Source organism: Palaemon carinicauda, chromosome 28 (genome assembly GCF_036898095.1).
Source record: "Palaemon carinicauda isolate YSFRI2023 chromosome 28, ASM3689809v2, whole genome shotgun sequence".
NCBI classification, from domain to species: Eukaryota; Metazoa; Arthropoda; class Malacostraca; order Decapoda; family Palaemonidae; genus Palaemon; species Palaemon carinicauda.
The window spans coordinates 55687529-55710629 of NC_090752.1; the positions used below are offsets into that span (position 1 = coordinate 55687529).

Below are 23101 nucleotides of genomic sequence, written 5' to 3' on the forward strand. Positions count from 1 at the left end.
GGAATAGTTCTGAATTCAGTTCTTTTTCAGGCTTCTCCCTCCCAGGAGAGGCAGACCAGGTGCCTGGACAAAGTCAAAGACTTTTTGAGGAAGCAGGAATGCTCAGCGAAGGAGTGGATGAGTCTGCTGGGAACTCTATCCTCCCTGGAGCAGTTTGTCCCTTTGGGGAGACTGCACCTAAGGCCTCTGCAACACTTCCTCGCAAAGGTTTGGAACAGAAAGATCCAGGAGGACTCTTTTTCTTTTCCCATTCCGACAGAGATCAAGGATCTTTTAATGTGGTGGCTGGACCCAGCTCTGTTGGGAAAAGGGATCTCCTTGTTCAAGAAGAACCCCGACCTAGTGTTATTCTCAGATGCGTCCGAGTCTGGCTGGGGAGCAACACTAGGGAACAAAGAGGTCTCAGGTATTTGGAAAGGGAGTCAGATCAGTTGGCATATCAACAGGAAGGAATTGATGGCCATTTTGTTAGGGCTCAAGGCCTTCAAAACCTCGGTGTCAGGAAAGACTGTGGAGATCAATTCTGACAACACCACAGCTCTCGCGTACATAAGGAAGCAAGGGGGAACTCACTCCCTCTCTCTGTTCTCAACTGCGAGAGAGCTTCTCCTTTGGGCGAACGAGAACGAGACCCAGCTGCTAACAAGGTTTGTTCAAGGGCAGAGAAACATCAGGGCAGACATGCTCAGCAGGAGGGGACAAGTCCTTCCCACAGAGTGGACTCTCAACCCGCATGTCTGTCGGAGCCTCTGGAAGTTGTGGGGCAGACCTGTAATAGACCTTTTCGCCTCCAGTCTAAACAAGAGGATCCCCAACTACTGCTCCCTAGTCCCGGACGAGGAAGCTGTTGCAGTGGACGCCTTCTTGATGGATTGGACGGGGCTGGACATGTATGCCTTTCCCCTGTTCAAGATCATCAATCTGGTTGTCAGGAAATTCGCTCTCCTCGATTCGGGACGAATGATCCTAGTGGCTCCATTCTGGCCTGCGACGGAATGGTTCACCGAAGTGGTAGGGTTGCTGATGGACTTTCCAAGAAGACTCCCGGCAAGTCCAGATCTTCTCAGACAACCCCACTTCGAGAGATTTCACCAAAACCCCCTCGCTCTCAATCTGACTGCCTTCAGACTGTCGAGAAGCTCGTTAGATCTCGATGCTTTTCGGTACAAGCGGCGAAAGCTATTGCCAGGGCAAGGAGGATCTCTTCACAAAGAGTCTACTAGTCAAAGTGGGAGACCTTTAGAGCTTGGTGCAGGAGGCGCAAGGTTTCCTCGTCCTCTACCTCTCTAAGCCAGATTGCAGACTTTCTTTTGCACCTCAGGCAGGATGCTAAGCTGGCTGTATCTACCATTAAAGGATACAGGAGCATGCTCTCAACTGTCTTTAGGCATAGAGGCTTAGAGTTATCTCAGAATAAGGACTTGCAGGACCTCATTAGGTCTTTTGAGACAACGAAGCAGGTGCACTTAAGACCCCCTTCTTGGAACCTGGATGTGGTGCTTAAGTTTTTGTGCTCCAGGAAGTTTGAGCCTATCTCGCAAGCTTCTCTGCGAGATGTGACTAAGAAAACCCTCTTCCTTTTGTCTCTAGCGACTGCCAGGAGGATCAGCGAGGTCCAGGCAATCGAGAAGCGTGTAGGCTTCACCCTAAATGGAGCGGTTTGTGCCTTGAGGTTCGACTTTCTCGCCAAGAATGAGAACCCTTCGAAACCCTGGCCCAGGACTTTTGAAGTCCCTTACCTCACGAATCTAGTGGGTCAGGAACAGGAAAGCCTCCTCTGCCCGGTTAGGGCTCTCAAGGCTTATTTGGCCCACACTAAGAGCGTGAGGGGTGCTTCTAACTCCTTATGGTGTTCGGTGAAGGATCCTCAAAAACCCCTGTCAAAGAACGCTTTGTCCTTTTTCCTGAGGGAAACTATTAGGGAAGCCCACCTCTTTTGTGAGGAAGAAAACTTCGCCTTGTTAAATGTACGGGCTCACGAAGTAAGGGCCATTGCTGCTTCGCTGGCATACCGGAAAAATATGTCAGTTAGGCAGATCATGGACGCAACGTTCTGGAGGAGCAACTCTGTCTTCGCTTCTCATTACCTCAGAGAGGTAAGAGTGGACTATGACAAGTGTTATACCTTGGGCCCATACGTAGCTGCGGCTTCTGTATTAGGCAAAGGAGTTACTACCCCCACTCAACCTTAGTTTATGTACTTGTACTGTATATGGGTTTGTGTTTTTTATGGTTGTCTGAGGTCCTCGTCTTGTGGTACGGTTCCCTCAGTCCAGATAGATAGTTTATATCTATTTCTGCAAGGTTAGGTGGTTAGCTTTAGTAAGGTTGCAGGTTTTTATTATATGGGAAGGTAGTTTCTGAAGTCTAGTCAAGTTGTTGGTCCTACCCCTTTGACAGACTCGATTGAGTTGTTTGCAGCGTAGCAGGTCTACTCCTGGCTGAACACTCCTAAGGGAAAGCGACTCTAGAGGCAGTTACCTTTGAAGTCAGCTATCTTAGCAGGTAAGGAATCAAGGTGTTTGTTCTCCTACAACTCTTTTGTTGGTTCCCCAACTATGTTTTTTCTGTCTGTTTCCATCCTCCAAATGTGTGAATCAGCTATATATATATATAACTTCCAGGTAAGTTCTATTCATAAAAATGGAGTTTTTATGATAAAACAAAGTTTTATGAATACTTACCTGGCATTTATATATATATTTTAAAGCCCACCCACCTCCCCTCAGGAGACAGGTCGGGCAAAGATAATCTAAGGAACAGAAAACGGGAATGATTCCAAGTACCACCCTGTAAGGGTTGTTAACCATCTAACCACACAACCACCACAAGGCGGTTGCCGCGATTTTCGATTAAATTCTGCCGCAGTCGGAGACTCAGCTATATATATATAACTGCCAGGTAAGTATTCATAAAACTTTGTTTTATCATGAAAACCCCATGTTCAGTACAAAGAATATGTAATTCATATTCATGTTAAGCAATATTGTTTCTTCCCTTACAAGGACCTAATAGGATTTTGAGCAAAATGTTGTTAATATTGAATCGATCTGATATATAAATAAGATAAGTTCTTCATATCAATAAATTTTATGAATAGTACTTACCTGGCAGTTATACAGTGAACCCTCGTTTATCGCGGTAGATAGGTTCCAGTCGCGGCCACGATAGGTGAAAATCCGCGAAGTAGTGACACCATATTTACCTATTTATTCAACATGTATATTCAGACTTTTAAAACCTTCCCTTGTACGTAGTACTGTTAACAAACTACCCTTTAATGTACAGAACACTTAATGCATGTACTACAGTACCCTAAACTAAAACAGGCACAAATATTAAAGGTGATTTTATATCATGCATTTCCTAAACATGCTAAAAAGCACGATAAAAAATGGCAACCAATGTTTTGTTTACATTTATCTCTGATCATAATGTAGGCCTAGAAACAAACTGGAGGTAGAGCTTTGCTTATTACCCAGACATATTTCCCATACTTTTCCCTTAGAACTACATCACATCTTCCTACTTTAGATAAATAGATATATATATATATATATATATATATATATATATATATATATATGTGTGTGTGTGTGTGTGTGTGTATATATATATATATATATATATATATATATATATATATATATATATATATATATATATATATATATATATATATATATATAAAGTATATATATGGGTTATGGAAAAAATCCGCGAAGTGGTGAATCCGCGATGGTCGAACCGCGAAGTAGCGAGGGTTCACTGTATATATATAGCTGATATCTCTAAATCGGCAGAATTTTTCAAAACGAGGCAACCGCCTTGTGGTGGTTGGGAAGTAGGTGGTAACACCCGTCACAGGGTGGTCCAAGGAATCATTCCCGTGTCCAAGACTTCAGTTCATCTCTGCCGGCTGGATCGAAAACATCGTCGGTCCACCATTGAGAGTTTTTCGAATCTTTTTCCCTTCTTCGCTTTTTTGGACTTCGTTTGGTGAAGTACACTGATTTAGGGATTTGGCAATCGTGTTTTGTTATTTTTATTGTACTATTTACTTTGTTTATCATGAGTGAAAACTTAAGTTTTGTTTGTGCACTATATTTTAGGTGCAAAGTTTTTAATCCTGATGACGGGAATACGTACCGCCAACTCTATGACGTCACAGTTGTGTGACTTAATCTTCATTGTATGACTTGCAAATTATCTTTATTTGTTTTTTCATGTAAAGAATGGGAGGAATTCCACTTATATAAGTTTTTTACTTTTAATGTAAAATTTTAACGAAATATTTGTCCATTTAGTATTCGTTCCTTAAATCATCGATCTAATTTCATAAATTAAATAGAACTAGCGTATGGTTAATTTACGCTGTTAGTTCTCGTTACTATCGATGCAGTCCCAACATGCCTTGGTAGCGTTCTTTTCGATATGGGAATTAAAGTGTTGGCTATTTACTCCAACAACAACGATATGGGAATTCTAGTTTTAGTATTTTCATTTATATGTTCCTATTGTTCACATTTATATATACAGTATAGATACGTTATTGCTATATCTGTTCTTTTTATCATTACAACTCGCTTGTTTTTGAAAACCCTTTGAATTAATTGTGGATTACATTTGTTTTCCCATTTTCTGTTCATTTTAATCTTTAACGTATAACTTTCCCGGCGTTTGTATGTAACTACCGGGTAGGTATTTATGACATTTATTTTTACCGGTGGTTATATGTAACTACCGGGTGAGTGTGTTCAACATCTATTTTTAATCTCAACTCTTGCCCGGTGGTTTTTTCTTTTTGTGACCGCCGGGTAAGTATGTTTGAAAGTTTATTTTATTATGGAAATGTCAGTTTAATATTTTATAAAAATATTTTGTTAGTTTATATAGCAAGTACTAGAGACGATTTTGCTTTCTCATTCAAGCCAGTGGCAGAAGAATAAGTTCTCTCACAACGGGCAGGACTAATTATGGTCTTTTGTGTAAGAGTTTAATAGTGCAAGTTTCAGTGCTAAATTAGGCATTGGATTCTTTCAGCACAGTGGACGTTGTTTTCCTAGCCTTAGACCTCTTCTAAGCTCCCCGGCCCATGGGAGAAGGAACGTCGATCGGCGAAAGGAAACGAGAGGCGTTAGCTCACGAGCAAACGCCCTCGCGAGCGTTCCCAAGAATGATCGCCCTTGCCATGGGAAAGCAAAGAGCGTTGGACGTTAAGATTCATACACTGCTTTTAGAGTTTCGCATTGCATCACTTTTGATTTTAATGGCAATACTATAAGTCATAGATATTCGCTGATAATATCAATGCTTACAAACCATCATTGACTCGGTTTTTGTCCCAGAGCGCCAGTCGGCCTTATGAACCCTCTGGTCGGAACTGAACGCGCCGAGCGGCATAATGAATATCATTTTGCCTTAACGCTCGGCGCTAAGTCTTTCAAGACAGGACGAATGCAGCCTCGTCTTTCAGGGCAAATGCAGCCTCGTCTTTCAGGGCGAATGCAGCCTCGTCTTTCAGGGCGAATGCTGCCTCGTCTTCAGGGCGAATGCTGCCTCGTCTTTCAGGACTAATGCAGCCTCGTCTTTCAGGACTAATGCAGCCTCGTCTTTCAGGGTGAATGCAGCCTCGTCTTTCAGGACGAATGCAGCCTCGTCTTTCAGGGCAAATGCAGCCTCGTCTTTCAGGGCGAATGCTGCCTCGTCTTTCAGGACTAATGCAGCCTCGTCTTTCAGGGCGAATGCAGCCTCGTCTTTCAGGGCGAATGCTGCCTCGTCTTTCAGGACGAATGCAGCCTCGTCTTTCAGGGCGAATGCAGCCTCGTCTTTCAGGGCGAATGCAGCCTCGTCTTTCAGGGCGAATGCTGCCTCGTCTTTCAGGTCGAATGCAGCCTCGTCTTTCAGGGCGAATGCAGCCTCGTCTTTCAGGACGAATGCAGCCTCGTCTTTCAGGTCGAATGCAGCCTCGTCTTTCAGGACGAATGCAGCCTCGTCTTTCAGGTCGAATGCAGCCTCGTCCTTCAGGTCAAATGCAGCCTTGTCCTTCAGGACGAGTGCAGCCTCGTCCTTCAGGGCGAGTGCAGCCTCGTTTTTCAGGATGATAGGGCGATCGCCGCCTTGTTCTTTCAGGGCGACGCCACGTCTTATAAGATCTTTGTCAAGGATGACTTTAGTGATCACTTTTCTCCTGTTGAATTATTTGAGGTTAACAGAAGGAGAAGATCCTAAGTTCTGTTGCTCCATGTTCCCCACCCTCTGAGTTTTCACGTGGTCATTAATGGAGCTTTAAGAATATATTTTTAATTTTTATTTCTTAAAACAGAAGCCTTTGATGCCAGCTTCCTTATCAGATAGGCCAGGATAGCAAGGGTGGAGGTCTAGCCACGTTTAGGTCGAAGACCTTGTGGCAGCCCCACAGAGATTTTTTACAGCCCCCTTGGTGGTTTGCTGAGTCTCTTAAGGAATACAGGCAATGAGGCTGGATAATTTTGAAATCAGAGGTCATAATTAAGGTACGTTCTTCTCCTTTTTTCTTTCTCTCTTCTCCCTCAGGTGTTGGTCAAAGACAGGTTTTGGTGTCTTAATCAGCAAGAAATTTTCTGCATGCTTTTTCTCTAACCGAACTAACAACAGTAGGAGCCAGACTTTGCTACTTCTGGCGAGCCTGGGAGAGGAGAGGAGCAGACCTTTGGTCCGTGTTTTTACTAAGGATGGATGCAAAATCTTTTTCCTAGTGAATCCTCCTTTGTTAGTTACTCCGATAAGACTTTTCTGCCTAACCGACTTTGCAACTTCAATGTCTCTCTTTTGGGAGAGGGAGTCTTTTGTCCGGTCCTGGACGTAAATGCTCTTTACGCCTTCGTTCAGAAGTCAAAGTTCTCCATGGAGACATCAAAATCTTTGGAGAAGAGGGGAGCAGACCTTTGGTCAGTACTTCTTCTGAAGGAGGATTACTTTTTCCTTTTATAGGGAAACCTTTAGTTTTTAGCTACAACGATTCTCTCTCCCAGTTCTAGAGAGGAGTCTAAGTGGCAGGCTATGCAATCAAACTTTATCTGAGGTTTGTTTACAAGAAAGAACGGGTGTAGAATGGGTCAGTTTCGGGCCGTGTGTTTTGGTCTCAGCTCCGCCCCTCTTATGTTCACGTAACTTTTGCTTAATGTAGCAGAATACTGCACTCTAGAGAAATCAGAGCGTCCTTGTATCTGGATTTTTAGATAACGTTGAGCCTATCAAATAATTAGGTCTTCCTGTCAACAAGAAGAGTCTCTTCTGACACCAGGACGCTCAGCACCACGTCTTTTAGAACGTTCAGCGTCTCGCTCTGTTAACCTCTCGGCTCCACGTCTTACAGGCTCCACGTCTTACAGGACTTTTGGCACCACGTCTTACAGGACTATCGGCGCCACGTCTTACAGGACGATCGGCGCCTCGTCTTTCAGGACGCTCGACGTCGAAGTTCTTGCATGAGGCATGACTTTGAACATGAGAATCTAGGACTTCGTGATGACACTAGTTGAATCGTGTGTCGAGATCAAGGACGCCTTCGTTCTGATCTCTTGGATCTAGAAAGGAGGTTTGTTCTAGGGCAAGAAACATCGGGGCAAGCATGCTCAGCAGGAAGAGACTTGTTTTTCCCTCAGAATGGTCTCTCAACCCGCAAGTCTGTCAGTCTCTGGATGTTGTGGGGCAGACCTGTAACAGACCTTTTTGCCTCCAACTGGAAGGGGATCCCCTACTGCTGCTCCCTAGTCCCGGACGAGGAAGCTGTAGCAGTGGATTCCTTCTTGATGGATTGGACGGGGGTAGACATGTTTGCGTTGCCCCCGTTCGAGATCATCAATCTGGTCTTCAGGAAATTCGCTCTCCTCGATTCGGGGCGAATGATCCTAGCAGCTCCATTCTGGCCTGCTAGGGAATGGTTTTCGGAAGTGATGGGCATGTTGATGGACTTCCCAAGAAGACTTCGGCAAGTCCAGATCTTCTCAAACAGCCCCACTTCGAGAGGTATCATCTAACCCCCCTTGCTCTCAACTGACTTCCTTCAGACTGGCTAGAAGCTTGTCAGATCTCGAGGCTTTTCGGCACAAGCGACGAAATCTATCGCCAGAGCAAGGAGGATCTCTTCATAAAGAGTCTACCAATCTAGGTGGGAGACCTTTAGAGCTTGGTGCAGGCGGCACAAGTTTTCCTCATCCACTACCTCTCTGAGCCAGATTGCAGACTTCTTTTTGTACCTCAGACAGGATGCTAAAGCTGGCTGTATCTACCATCAATGGATACAGCAGTATGCTCTCGGCCGTCTTTAGGCATAGAGGCCTAGAGTTGTCCCAAAATAAAGATTTGCAGGACATCATTGGGTCTTTTCAGACGACGTAATAGGTACTCTTAAACCTGGATGTGGTGTTTAAGTTTCTGTGCTCCAAGAAATTTGAACCTATCTCGCTAGCCTCTCTTCGAGTTGTAACGAAGAAAACCCTCTTCCTTATGACTAGCGAATGCCAAAAGGTCAGCGAAGTCCAGGCGATTGGGAAGAGGGTGAGCTTCAATTAGGATAGGGCAGTTTGTGCCTTAAGGTTCATCTTTCTCGTAAAGAGCGAGAACCCTTCGTAACCCTGTCCTACGACGTTTGATGTCATTAACCTCACGAACCTAGTGGGTCGAGAGAAGGAAAGACTCCTCTGCCCAGTTAGGTCTCTCAAAGATTTTTTTTTTGGCTCACACTATGAACGTGAGCTCTGCATTCAACTTGTTATGGTGTTCAGTGAAAGATCCGCCAAAAACCCGTCTAAGAATGCTTTGTCCTTTTTCCTGAGGGAGAAGGTTAGGGAAGCCCACCTCTTATGTGAGGAGGAACACTTCGCCCTGTTGAAATTACGGGCTCACGAAGTGAGAGCCATTGCTACCTCTCTGGCATATCAGGAATATATGTTAGTTAGGCTATTCATGGATGCAATTTTCTGGAGGAGCAACTCTGTCTTCGCTTCTCATTAACTTAGAGAGGTGAGAGTAGACTTTGGCAAGTGCTATACCTTGGGCCCATACATAGCTGCGGTTTCTGTATTAGGCAAAGGAGTTAATAACCCCACTCAACCTTAGTTTATATGCATGTATGAGGGTTTGTGTTTTTATGATAGTCTGAGGACTTCGTCTTGTGGTGCGGTTCCCTCAGTCTAGATAGATAGTTTATGTCTATGTTGCAGGGTTAGGTGGTTAGTTTTAGTAAGGTTGCAGTTTTTATTATATGGGGCGAAGGTAGTTTCTGAAGTCTAGTCAAGTTGTTGGTCTTATCCCTTTGACAGACTCGATTGAGTTTTTTGCAGCATTGCAGGCTTACTCCTGGATAAACACTCCTAAGGGAAAGCCACTCTAGTGGCTGTACCTTTGAAATCAGCTACCTTAGCAGGCAAGGAATCAAGGTGTTTTTATCTCCTACAACTCTTTTGTTGTTTCCCCAATGATGTTTACTGTCTGTTTCCCTCCTCCAAATGTCTGAATCAGCTATACAGTATATATATAACTGCCAGGTAAGTACTATTCATAAAAATGGAGTTTTTCAATATTAATCTTACCCGATGATCATGTAGCTGTCAACTCCGTTGCCCGACAGAAATCTACGGTCGGGATACGCCAGCGATCGCTATCCAGGTGGGGGTGTACACAACAGCGCCATCTGTGAGCAGGTACTCAAGTACTTCTTGTCAACAAGAACTCAATTTTTCCTCTGTCGTGCCGCCGGCAAGACCTACTTGGATACGCTGTTGATTTTGGAGTCTTTGTTCACGATTTGGTGATGTATTTGCTCTAAAGTTATAGCCTTCGCTATTCAGGAAGCTTTCTCATTAGCTTAGCAAGCTTTTGGAATTAATTTAGATTAATTGGTAACGAACTTTGCTAGATTTTGGAATTCCCCCTTGACTACTTCTAAATTCAAGATGTCTGACCACTCTCAAGTACCTAAGTACAGGCAGTGTAGTGTTGGGACTTGTACTAGGCGTCTTCCGAAGGCCTCTATAGATCCTCACACCGTATGTTCCAATTGTAGGGGTAAATCCTGTCAATTGGAAGATCGATGTGGGGAATGTGCTGGGCTTTCGGAATTCGATTTTAACGAATTCCTTAGATATGCACATAGGTTAGAGAAGGAGAGAAATAGGAGGAGTTCTTCTCGCTCTGTGGATTTTTCCTCTCCCCATGCCCCTCAACCTTTTCCTTCCCCTGTGGTGGTGACTCCCGAACCTGCTACGAGTGCTCAGCCTGGTATGGCGGATATGTTGCGTGCCATTCAGGCTCTCGGTGACAAAGTGGAGTCATTGGCTAATGACCGTAATCAGCTCTTGGCAGATGTCAGAGAGCTGAAAGCGAAAAGTGCAGTGGGAAGTGTTTGTGCTAGTGATGTGCAAAGTGTCAGTGTCAGTGTTGCGCATGAGGGTACATCTGTGCGTGCCAGTCGTCCTCCCAGTCCGGGACCTCTTGCAAGCTCCCAAGCCCAGGGGAGAAGCAATGTCGAAGGACCAAAGGGTTCGGCAGGCCTTGATCGGCGCACGGATGTATCCTCAGTGGTTGCGGACGTATCTGTTAAGGATCGTCCCATCCACATACAGACGAATGAGCCCTTACATTCCTCGTCTGTGGAAGAGGTTTCCAGGAGGAAACGGTGGACCAAGGTCTCACGACCGCTCAAGCGTAAGGTCCCTTCCGAGCTAGTCCAACGGCCCAGGTGTAGCCACTGGGTCAGTTCGGACTCGCCGCAGTCATCTGATGACTGCACACCTCCCAAGAGAGGTAGAGTGGTCCCTCAACAGGCTACTGCTCCGTCTGTTGTTGCTCCAACCACAGTAGACCCTAAGTGGTCCATGCTGCAGACTATGCAGTCTCAGCTTGCTGCATTCTTGCAGGAGTATCATGCTGAGGAGGCTCCTGTTAACCTACAACCCGCCGAGGTTGTGCGCTCAGCAGATACTGCGGCTGCCTGCTCCCACACTCCACCTGTGAGAGCTCCTCCACCGATGCACAGTCCACCCTGCCAGACGCATGTTCTTGCTGCACCATCTGCTAACATGCGTGAGCTGCCGCATCAGGAGTTGCCGGGTTCCAGCACTATGCGGCATTCTCCTCAGCCCATGCAGCATGCTCTGCAGACCTTACAGCATGCTCCGCATACCATGCAGCATGAGCCGCATACCTTACAGCATGCTCTGCATACCATACCGCATGCTCCTCATCCCACCGCAGACCCTCCCACACACCAGCCCTCTGCTTTTGTTGTTACCAGCTCGCAGACCGACCAGCAGCGGCATGATGTTGGATCCGCAGGTACGCATGCACCCGTACTGCCGGATTCAGCCGTTCAGCTTTCTGCTCTGCCTTTACCTCTTACAACTCAGCTTTCGGATGATGAGGTATCGGATGATGAAGCTGCACATCTGGATGAGCCTCACTCTGATTTTGAAGGGCCCAAGTCTACTGCTCCCTCCTTAGACTTTCGTAAAGTCCTTGCCTTGTTCAGGGACTTGTATCCTGAGCAGTTTGTGTCTGCAACCCCTCGTTCTCCTCCCTCCGAGTTTGCTCTGGGCATGCAGTCTGCTGCGCCTGCCTTCACCAAGCTTGTTCTCGCCAGATCATCTAAGAGAGCTTTGAGGGTTATGGGGGACTGGTTGCAGTCCAAGAAGCAACTGGGAAGGACTTCTTTCGTCTTTCCGCCTCCCAAGCTTGCTTCTAAGTCGAGCGTCTGGTATGCCACGGGAGAGGAACCCGGCTTGGGGGTTCCTGCCTCTGCCCAGGCCGACTTCTCAAGTCTGGTTGACTCTCCCCGCAGGTTGGCTATGAGACGTTCGAAGATCTGCTGGTCCTTTTCCGATTTAGATCATCTGTTGAAGGGAGTCTTTCGTGCCTTCGAGATATTCAACTTCCTCGATTGGTGTTTGGGAGCCTTAAGCAGGAAGACTTCCCCTTCAGATAAGGACTCGGCCATGCTGATCATGTCTAGCATGGACAAAGCAATTCGGGATGGGTCTGGTGAACTTGCGGCTTCGTATGTATCAGGAGTCCTTAAGAAGAGAGAACATCTTTGCTCCTTCTTATCAGCTGGTATCACTCCTTGCCAGAAGTCAGAGTTGCTGTTTGCTCCTCTCTCCAAGTGTCTGTTTCCGGAGGAGCTGATTAAGGGGATGGCTGCCTCACTTATCCAGAAGGATACTCATGATCTTATGGCATCTTCTGCACGTAAGGCTAAAACCTTACCTTCCGTGCCTAGACCCTTCCGCCCTGCAGCAGTTGACACACCTGCTTCTAGGTTCATCCCGCCCTTTCGTGGCAGAGCCTCCAGCAGAGGAGGTACCCGTGCAGACAGTCACCGTGGCAAGTCCAAGAAGGGTTCCAAGTCCGCAAAAGGCAAGTTTTGACTGCCTTCCTCTCCAGACAGCAGTAGGAGCCAGACTCAAGACCTTCTGGCAAGCTTGGGAGAGCAGAGGTGCAGACGCTCAGTCTGTGAAGTGGCTAAGGGAGGGTTACAGAATTCCGTTCTGCCGCAGTCCCCCTCTAGCTACGTCTCCCATCAACCTCTCTCCCAACTACAAGGAGAAGGACAAGAGGCTAGCGTTGCATCAAGAGGTGTCGCTCTTGCTACAAAAGGAAGCGGTGGTCATAGTCCGGGATCATCAATCCCCGGGCTTTTACAACCGTCTCTTCCTGGTAGCCAAGAAGACAGGAGGTTGGAGACCGGTGCTGGACGTCAGTGCTCTCAATGCTTTTGTCACCTAGCAGACGTTCACGATGGAGACGACAAAGTCGGTCCTAGCAGCGGTCAGGCAGGAGGACTGGATGGTCTCGTTAGACCTGAAAGACGCGTACTTTCACGTCCCCATCCATCCAGACTCCCAACCTTTCCTAAGATTCGTCTTTGGAAAGGTTGTGTACCAGTTCCAAGCCCTGTGCTTTGGCCTAAGCACGGCACCTCTTGTGTTTACCAGACTGATGAGGAATATTGCGAAATTCCTTCACTTGGCAGACATCAGAGCCTCCCTCTATTTAGACGACTGGCTTTTAAGAGCTCCCACAAGTCGTCGCTGTCTGGAGAATCTCAGATGGACTATGGATCTGACCAAGGAACTGGGCCTCCTGGTCAATTTAGAGAAGTCCCAGCTCGTCCCATCCCAGACCATTGTCTACCTGGGTATGGATCTTCAGAGTCGAGCTTTTCGGGCTTTTCCGTCGGCCCCAAGGATCAATCAAGCCCTAGAATGCATCCAGAGCATGCTGAGAAGGAACCGATGCTCAGTCAGGCAGTGGATGAGTCTAACAGGGACACTTTCATCGCTGGCCCTGTTCATCGAGTTAGGGAGACTCCACCTCCGCCCCCTTCAGTATCATCTAGCTGCTCACTGGATAAAGGACATGACGCCAGAGGCGGTCTCAGTTCCTGTTTCCGAAGAGATGAGGTCTACTCTTACGTGGTGGAAGAACAGCATTCTTCTCAAGGAAGGTCTACCATTAGCTGTTCAGACCCCCGACCACCGTCTCTTCTCGGACGCATCGGACACGGGCTGGGGTGCGACACTGGACGGACAGGAATGATCGGGCACATGGAATCAGGAGCAAAGGACACTTCACATCAATTGCAAGGAGTTGTTGGCGGTTCATCTGGCCTTGATAAACTTCAAGTCCCTCTAGCTAAACAAGGTGGTGGAGGTGAACTCCGACAACAACACAGCCTTGGCTTACATCTCCAAGCAGGGAGGGACTCATTCGAGGAAGTTGTTCGAGATCGCAAGGGACCTCCTCATTTGGTCAAAAGATCGAAAGCTCACGCTGGTAACGAGGTTCATTCAGGGCGATATGAATGTCATGGCAGATCGCCTCAGCCGGAAGGGTCAGGTCATCCCCACAGAGTGGACCCTTCACAAGAATGTTTGCAGCAGACTATGGGCCCTGTGGGGTCAGCCAACCATAGATCTATTCGCTACCTCGATGACCAAGAGGCTCCCATTGTATTGTTCTCCGATTCCAGACCCAGCAGCAGTTCACGTGGATGCCTTTCTGCTGGATTGGTCCCATCTCGACCTGTATGCGTTCCCGCCGTTCAAGATTGTCAACAGGGTACTTCAGAAGTTCGCCTCTCACAAAGGGACACGGCTGACGTTGGTTGCTCCCCTCTGGCCCGCGAGAGAATGGTTCACCGAGGTACTGCAATGGCTAGTCGACGTTCCCAGGACTCTTCCTCTAAGAGTGGACCTTCTGCGTCAACCTCACGTAAAGAAGGTACACCCAAACCTCCACGCTCTTCGTCTGACTGCCTTCAGACTATCGAAAGACTCTCTAGAGCTAGAGGCTTTTCGAAGGAGGCAGCCAGAGCGATTGCCAGAGCAAGGAGGACATCCACTCTCAGAGTCTATCAGTCTAAATGGGAAGTCTTCCGAAGCTGGTGCAAGGCCAATGCAGTTTCCTCAACCAGTACCACTGTAACCCAGATTGCTGACTTCCTGTTACATCTAAGGAACGTAAGATCCCTATCAGCTCCTACGATCAAGGGTTACAGAAGTATGTTGGCAGCGGTTTTCCGCCACAGAGGCTTGGATCTTTCCACCAACAAAGATCTACAGGACCTCCTTAGGTCTTTTGAGACCTCAAAGGAACGTCGGTTGTCCACTCCAGGCTGGAATCTAGACGTGGTCTTAAGGTTCCTAATGTCACCAAGATTTGAACCGCTCCAATCAGCCTCTTTTAAGGACCTCACATTAAAAACTCTTTTCCTCGTGTGCTTAGCAACAGCTAAAAGAGTAAGTGAGATCCACGCCTTCAGCAGGAACATAGGTTTCACATCTGAAACGGCTACATGTTCCTTGCAGCTCGGTTTTTTGGCTAAAAACGAGCTTCCTTCCCGTCCTTGGCCTAAGTCGTTCGAGATCCCAAGCCTGTCCAACTTGGTGGGGAACGAACTAGAGAGAGTACTTTGCCCAGTTAGAGCTCTAAGGTACTATTTAAGAAGGTCAAAGCCATTACGAGGACAATCAGAAGCTTTATGGTGTGCTATCAAGAAGCCTTCTCTACCGATGTCTAAGAACGCAGTTTCTTACTACATCAGGCTTCTGATTAGAGAAGCACATTCTCATCTGAAGGAAGAAGACCTTGCTTTGCTGAAGGTAAGGACACATGAAGTGAGAGCTGTGGCTACTTCAGTGGCCTTCAAACAGAACCGTTCTCTGCAGAGTGTTATGGATGCAACCTATTGGAGGAGCAAGTCAGTGTTCGCATCATTCTATCTCAAAGATGTCCAGTCTCTTTACGAGAACTGCTACACCCTGGGACCATTCGTAGCAGCGAGTGCAGTAGTAGGTGAGGGCTCAGCCACTACATTCCCATAATCCCATAACCTTTTTAACCTTTCTCTTGAATACTTTTTATTGTTGTTCTTTGGGTTGTACGGTCGGCTAAGAAGCCTTCCGCATCCTGGTTGATTTGGCGGGTGGTCAAATTCTTTCTTGAGAAGCGCCTAGGTTAGAGGTTGTGATGAGGTCCTTTAGTATGGGTTGCAGCCCTTTATACTTCAGCACCTAGGAGTCGTTCAGCATCCTAAGAGGACCGCTAGGCTCAGTAAGGAAGACGTACTTAAAAAAGGCAGAGTAATGGTTCAAGTCGACTTCCTTACCAGGTACTTATTTATTTTATGTTTGTTATTTTGAATAACTGATAAAATGAAATACGGGATACTTAGCTTCTTTGTTAACATGTATGCTGGTCTCCACCCACCACCCTGGGTGTGAATCAGCTACATGATCATCGGGTAAGATTAATATTGAAAAATGTTATTTTCATTAGTAAAATAAATTTTTGAATATACTTACCCGATGATCATGAATTAAAGAACCCGCCCTTCCTCCCCATAGAGAACCAGTGGACCGAGGAGAAAATTGAGTTCTTGTTGACAAGAAGTACTTGAGTACCTGCTCACAGATGGCGCTGTTGTGTACACCCCCACCTGGATAGCGATCGCTGGCGTATCCCGACCGTAGATTTCTGTCGGGCAACGGAGTTGACAGCTACATGATCATCGGGTAAGTATATTCAAAAATTTATTTTACTAATGAAAATAACATTTTTATGATAAAACAAAGTTTTATGCATACTTACCTGGCAGTTATATATATATTCAAAGGCCCACCCACCTCCCCTCAGGAGACAGGTCTGGCATAGATGAACTGAAGTCTTGGACACGGGAATGATTCCTTGGACCACCCTGTGACGGGTGTTACCACCTACCTCCCAACCACCACAAGGCGGTTGCCTTGTTTTGAAAAATTCTGCCGATTTAGAGATATCAGCTATATATATATAACTGCCAGGTAAGTATTCATAAAACTTTGTTTAATCATAAAAACTCCATGTTGACTCATAATATTTTCCAATATTGTAGTGCGTCTCACCAGAAGACGCAAGTATATTGTTATCTCATGGGATTGCGGTAGTTGACTGCTCATGGGCTAAAATTGAAGAGACCCCTTTCAATCGTATGAAAGCAGCATATCCAAGGTTACTTCCATATTTAGTTGCCTGTAATCCCGTTAACTATGGACGTCCTTGCAAGTTGTCGTGTGTGGAAGCTTACGCTGCAACGATGTATATATGTGGTGAGAAGAGTTTGTTCCTTGTGTGTTTTTCTTTAATTAAATCTTTAGGACACTCCCTAAGAATCAGATTCCTTAATCATGATATAGTCATTGTAAATTGTGTAAAAATATTAAGCTGACTTTTCCCTTTCTGTTTAGTAATCTTTAAATTAAGAATAATTTAATAGTGTTAATGGATAACTGATATGAATTACAAAATACAACTGCATTACTGTACATGCTGATAGGTAATAAAAGCTAATCTTTATTAATGTCTGGCTTTGTGGTTTAGTTTTATTGTTAACTTTGTGTGAAATTCACATGTGTTCACTATTTTCAGGTGAAAAGGCTGCTGCCATGTTATACTTGAGCAAATTCAAGTGGGGCAAGACGTTTATAAGTGTAAATAAAGAAATTTTAGATAAATATTCTGACTGCAGTAATAGCACAGCTGTTGTTGAAGTGCAAAATAAATATCTACAGGAGCTAGAAGAAGAGTCCAGGCGAAAGAAAGGTTTGCTTGGATTTTAATGTTTCATTCTTGTTTCCAAATTGTGGAAAGATTCTCGAAATCAAGTATTTGAATAATTAGATTTCAAGTACAGTATAGTACAGTACATGTGCAATGCATTTTAATTCTCTTTTGCTGAATAGGCAGACATGACTCTTGCATCATATTTTTTCTATATTATCCTCATGTTTCTTTTTACTTCTTTTAGTGTTTCATATTCTATACTGAGCAAATTTTCCAATTTAGGCCTTTTGGCTTGTAGTGTTCTGCTTTACCAACTAGGGATGCAGCTTGGCTTGTACAGTAATAATAATTATCATAATAATGATACCTGTATTGTACTGTACTTGTACCATAGTTGTGATTTTATTCTCCACAAGTAATTAATAGCCATATACAGTACTTGTTTATTGCCTCTTAATGATTATTCTTAACTATTTCTCACTTAGAGTAACATTTATAATTTTTATTAGTATTGTCTAGATTTGTTAATGATATGTAAAAGTGAAAATAAGTAATCTAAATTTTCTCATATATTTGCATGGGATTCCATCCTCATCATGGGCCTCTTCATAACTGCATATCAAACTAATTTTTCTTAACTAGAAAATACAATAGTTCAACTTAATATAGTTTACTATACTATAGAACTTTACAGAGTTTACTGTACTATGGGAATTTACAGTTTACTGCACTTCGGAACTTTACAGAGTTTACTGCACCACGAAACTTTACTGCGTTTATTGTACTACAGAACGCTACAGTTTTCTGTTTGTTCCGTAACCGAAATACAAACCACGCTATTTACATTGGGTTTACCTTTTAGCGCAGCTGAAATGACGAGTGAATAGTTTTAACGAGGGTTAATTACCCCCGCGCTAGTTAGCGGGGGGTAGGGGAAGGGTAGCTTGCTACCCCTCCCCCCCCCCCCCACACACACACCGGTGACTTGCTTCACTTCACTTTTGGCTCGGCGGTGAACAGACGTGTCTGTACATCGTCCTCGTTGACAGCCTTTAATCTTTTTTCTGCTTTTTCTTTACTACAGCTTGTGTGTTTATTTGAAGTTGACTACCGTTTATTATTATCTTACTATGCGTACGTGCCCTGGTGTTGCCGGCCGCCCTTGTGGGACCTTTATGTCGGCCTTAGATACGGACCCTCACACCCTTTGCCCTCAGTGTCGGGGCCGATGGTGTGACCAGGAGAACATGTAGTGAGTGTAGGGAGTGGTCTGCCTCCCAGTGGGAGAGGTTTGGCCGCCGGCGTAAGAAGAAATCCAAGAGAGACCGTTCTCCTTCGGGGGTTGCCTTGAAGGAGGAAGGTTCTCGGGACTCTTCTTTCGCCGCCCAAACCTCCTCCGAAGCTCCCCCTCGTCCGGCTCCTAAGGAGAGTCGGCCGAGTGGTTACGCAGGCCCTAGTTCTGTTTCCCGACCTTGGGTGGGGGGAGAGGGCGTCGCCTCCCATAGCGGGGCGGTTCCCCCTCCTCCTCCGGGGGAGGCCATTGATAACTCCTTGTCTAATGATGATCTCTTACAGATTTGGGCTTCCCTGGGGCTTAAGGACTTGCCCTCCAGGGTCGCCTTGATTGACCTTGTCTCGTTGGGGGCCGCCGTTAAGCAGTCGCCGGCGGTAGCAGAGGTAGACCCTCTGTCTATCGTCGACGTCGTGGTGGCAGAGGCCTCCGATGTGGCTGGGCAATCCTCTGCAGGTGCAGTTAAGGATGATGGTGCTGATGGCTCTCCTCCCCCTTCCGTACATCTTTCGAAGGGGGAAGTGAGTCCTACGGGCTCTTCTGCTGTTCAGCTTCCTTCTAAGGGAAGTGCCTTGACTGAGACTCCCCTTCGGAGGACTGATGGTCCTGATGATCTTCCCCATGGCCGCCTCCGCCGTAAGGCTCACCGTCCGCTGCGTCGCAAGGGCCTCCCTTCCCCTTATAAGGGGGTTAAGAGGCGCCTTTTTGGATCTTCTTCCTCCGAAGGGGACTCTCCTCGTCGTACTCAGCCTACAGCTCCTGCTCCTTTGGACCTCTCTGCAGACCGTTCTCCAACTCCTGCTAGATCTTCACCTTCTGGGGAACTCGTCACCCGACGGGCAACGGTCCCTTCGGGGCAAAGGGATTCTTCCCTTCCACATGCAGTGCTAGCGCACAGGCGCTCTCCTGCTCGTCAGCGCTCTCCTGCTTGTCAGCGCTCTCCTGATCGTCAGCGCTCTCCTGCTTGTCAGCGCTCTCCTGATCGTCAGCGCTCTCCTGCTCGTCGGCGCTCTCCTGCTCGTCAGCGCTCACCTGTTCGCCGGCGCTCTCCTGATGTTCGCCCTCCTCGTCAGCGCTCTCCTGAGGACATCCTACATCCTGTGGTTCCTGAGGAACGCTTAGCGCGCCAGCATTCTTCTGCTCGCCCTTCTGCAGTGTTAGCGCACAGGCGCTCTCCTGCTCGTCAGCGCTCTTCTGAGCGTCAGCGCTCTTTTGAGGATCATCGCCCCGTGGTCTCTGACCTTCCTGCAATTCCTGTTGGACTCCCTGTGCGCCATCAGTCTCCTGAGCTCTCTCATCCTGTGTCTACGCAACAGCGTTCGCGTTCTCCAGCGCGTGTCAAAAACATATTTGTTCCGTAACCGAAATACAAACCACGCTATTTACATTGGGTTTACCTTTTAGCGCAGCTGAAATGGCGAGCCATTAGAATTTAACGAGGGTGTATTACCCCCGCGCTAGTTAGCGGGGGGGTAGGGTAGTGGTAGCTAGCTACCCCTCCCCCCCCCTCACACACAGGTGAATGCTCACTTTCACTTTTGGCTCGGACTGGGACAGACGTCTCTGTCTTGGTCCTCGCTTGGCAGCCATTGTTTGTTTTGTCTTTACTTAATCGCTTACTTTTCTTTTACTCAATATATATGTAAACATGTTTTCATGTTTGTATATATATTTGAGTATAGAAATCAGTAAGTTTCCTTTTCAGAGTTATGTGTGTAGTGTACAATATCTCCGTGGAGTCCTCGGCAGTTAGGCCACCACGGCGTAATTTTATGGGTTGCGATCGAGTTTGACTTCGGTCTTTCTCTCTCTCTCTCTCTTGAGGTCGGTCACCCTTTTATTACGTTTTACTACGCCCTTGTAGCTTCCTTCCCGTGTGGGGGGGTTGCTACGCCGTACGTTTTGTCTCAATTAGTTTATGAATCTAATTGTAGTTGTTAATTTTTCAGCTTGTAGAATGATTCCTTTTGGGGTTTTCGTTCTTTCTTTAGTGTTCATTCATTTTTAAATTACATAATTACATAGTTTCATAATTATAATTGTTATAATTCTGCTTTGGTTACAGCTCTCCTTCCGTGAGTGTAAGTGGTTGTGAGGGCACGTGCCTGTTGTGTAATTCTTGTTTCCTTTCCCTCGGGATTCCTCTTCGAAGCCTTCCCGGGGGAATGAATGTGTACTAATGTTTTTTGTTTTTATTTTTTTACAGTTACCAATCTAGTTCTTTTCTGTAATATGGCTACGGTGTGAGCTGTCTTGTGGAGGCCTGGGGATTCGGCTGTTGCTGCCTCCCCTTTGGATTTTCGTCAGGGGCGTGTCTCCTTCTACTGGAAGTACTCCCGTGACGATTGACAGCTCTCCAGTTCATTTTAGAACTCAGGAGGCTTGTCTCCTTGGGTGGGTAACTTTCCTTCCGAGGGAAGTTTTTCCTGTCAAGGCTTGAGTTTTTCCCCTTTTGGGGGGTTCTTCTCTTGCCTTTTTTTCGTGCGACTATGCTCTTGGTGCTGAGCGGTCACACCTGCAGTTTCGCTTAAGGGGGTGGGCAACTGCAGGAGCCCCTCTTCGCGAGAGAGTACTGTACACTCATAGAGACTCCTCTTCGGAGGATTCTTCTGCTGCTGTTGCTGTTGGCCTCCTTCGCCGTAAGGCTCACCGTCCGCCTCGTCGTAAGGGCCTCTCATCTCCCTATAAGGGTGCTAAGAGGCGCCTTTTTGAATCTACGTTTGCAGCCTACAACTCCTTCATCCGCCCTGATGCAGATGGACAGCAGTCTGACGGGCAACGGTCTTCCCGACGGACAACGGTCTTCCTGACGGACAACGGTCTTCCGACGGACATCAGTCTCCCGGCGGACAGGCAACGGTCTTCCGGCCTGCTCCTGCTCAGTGTTAGCGCACAGGCGCTCTCCTGCTCATCAGCGCTTCCTGATCGCTAGCGCTCTCCTGTTCGCCAATGCTCTCCTGTTCGTCAGCGCTCTCCTGCTCGTCGGCGCTCTCCTGATGTTCGCCCTCCTCGCCAGCGCTCCCCTACTCGTCAGCGCTCATTTGAGGAGCATCGCCCTGCGTTCTCTGACCATCCTACAGTTCTTGCTGAGCTCCGTGCTCGCCATCAGTCTTCTGACCCTGTGGCTACGCAACATCGTTCAGCGCGTGTGTCAAAAGCACATGTTCGCCAACGCGCCTGCGATCTTCCTGTTCCTGCTCGTGAACGCGCCGCGCCACCTGTCCCTTCACAGGATCTCACGCGTCGACTTCCTGCTCGCCAGCGATCTCCTGCTCGCCAGCGATCACCTACGCGCCAGTGATCACCTGCTCGCCAGCGTTCACCTGCTCTGCAGCGCGTACAGGCGATTTTAGTATCGCCTATTCACCAGCGTTCTCCCACGCGTCAACGATCACCTACGCGCCAGCGTTCATCTGCTCGTCAGCGCGCACAGGCGATTTTGGTATCGCCTATTCACCAGCGTTCTACGCGTCAGCGATCACCTGTTTCTCGGCGATCTCCGGACCGCCCGCGTGTGTTACAGCCTGCGCGCCAACGTTCTCCAACGCTTCGTCAGCCGGAGGTTCTGAAGGGACATGGTTCGCCGGCTACTAGCTCGCCATCGCGCGATCGCTCGCCGGCGCATGCTGCTCGCTATCGCTCGCCAACGCGTCACCATGCCACAACGTGCCATCGCCTACCTGCGCGTCAGCGCTCACCAGCTCACCACCGGTCTCCTGTTGATCCACATCGCCAGCGGTCTTCCTCACCCACGCGGCAGCGCGTTTCCTCGCCATCGCGCCAACGCTTGCGTTCGCCGCCTCGGACACGCGCTCATTCACCTGCCCACCCTCGCCTGCGCGCCCGCGTGACCGCTCGCCTGCGTGCCCGTGCGACCGCTCGCCTGCGCGCCCGCGCGATCATTCGCCTGCGCGCCCGCGCGACCGCTCGCCTGCGCGCCCGCGCGATCATCCACCTGCGCGCCCGCGCGACCATTCGCCCTCGCGCGACCATCGTTCGCGGCGAATTCCGCAGCCAGGGGTAGCAGCAGGAACGCGTGTTCCTAGACCACGCTCGGGATCGCCTCCACCCAAACACAGGTTGGTAGTGCAGGACAAGGATACTACTGAGGAGAGGTTAGTACATCATTCTTCCCCACCTTCTTTTCAGGCAGGTACTGTGGTGTCCACTACAAAGGATCGCCCGATCCCTTTCCCTTTAGCGAGGATTTCGGACTCTGTGTCCTTGGAGCAACAGACTTGGTTTGGTCCTCTGGTGCGGGCGTTAGTGAGGGTTATGAAACCAGCACTCGCCGACCAGGGTAACAAACCAACGGCTGTCTCTCCTACGCTGAAGAGAAAGAGAGGAGTGGACTTCGTGGTGACTTCCCCCAGGACGAAGTTGGTTCCCAAGAAGTCGGTCGCGAAGGCCCCTTCTGCTCGAGGGCTTTCTCCTTCTCCCGTGGACGAGGCCTTTCCGTCCTCAGGTGAGTCCAGTGGGGCGGTAGTCTTCCCCTCGGCACCAAGGGGGGAGACTTCGCTTCATGGAGGAGAATCATCTCGTGAGGAAGGGGCCCCTCGAATCTCTTTGTTGGGATCCTGTATCCCTCCCAGGAGGGAATCCAAGGACTCCAAGACCGTCCCGAAATCCTCCTCAAGGATTCGCCAGGAACCCACGACTACCCGGGGGAATGTCCACGTTTCACCCCAGGAAGAGATCCCTGGGGCAGGAGACTTAGCTGCCAGCCCG

The 23101-nt window shown here is 47.7% G+C and overlaps 1 protein-coding gene across 1 annotated transcript in view; it reads left to right on the forward strand.

Moving 5' to 3' along the window:
- LOC137621818 (18S rRNA aminocarboxypropyltransferase) overlaps positions 1 to 17138 on the forward strand; it is a 48813-nt gene extending 31675 nt beyond the window's left edge. The window contains exons 5-6 of the mRNA XM_068352324.1: positions 16415 to 16628; positions 16948 to 17138. Coding sequence (XP_068208425.1) covers positions 16415 to 16628; positions 16948 to 17138 — 405 coding nt within the window. The remainder of the gene's footprint in view (positions 1 to 16414; positions 16629 to 16947) is intronic.
- The last annotated feature ends 5963 nt before the right edge of the window (positions 17139 to 23101 follow it).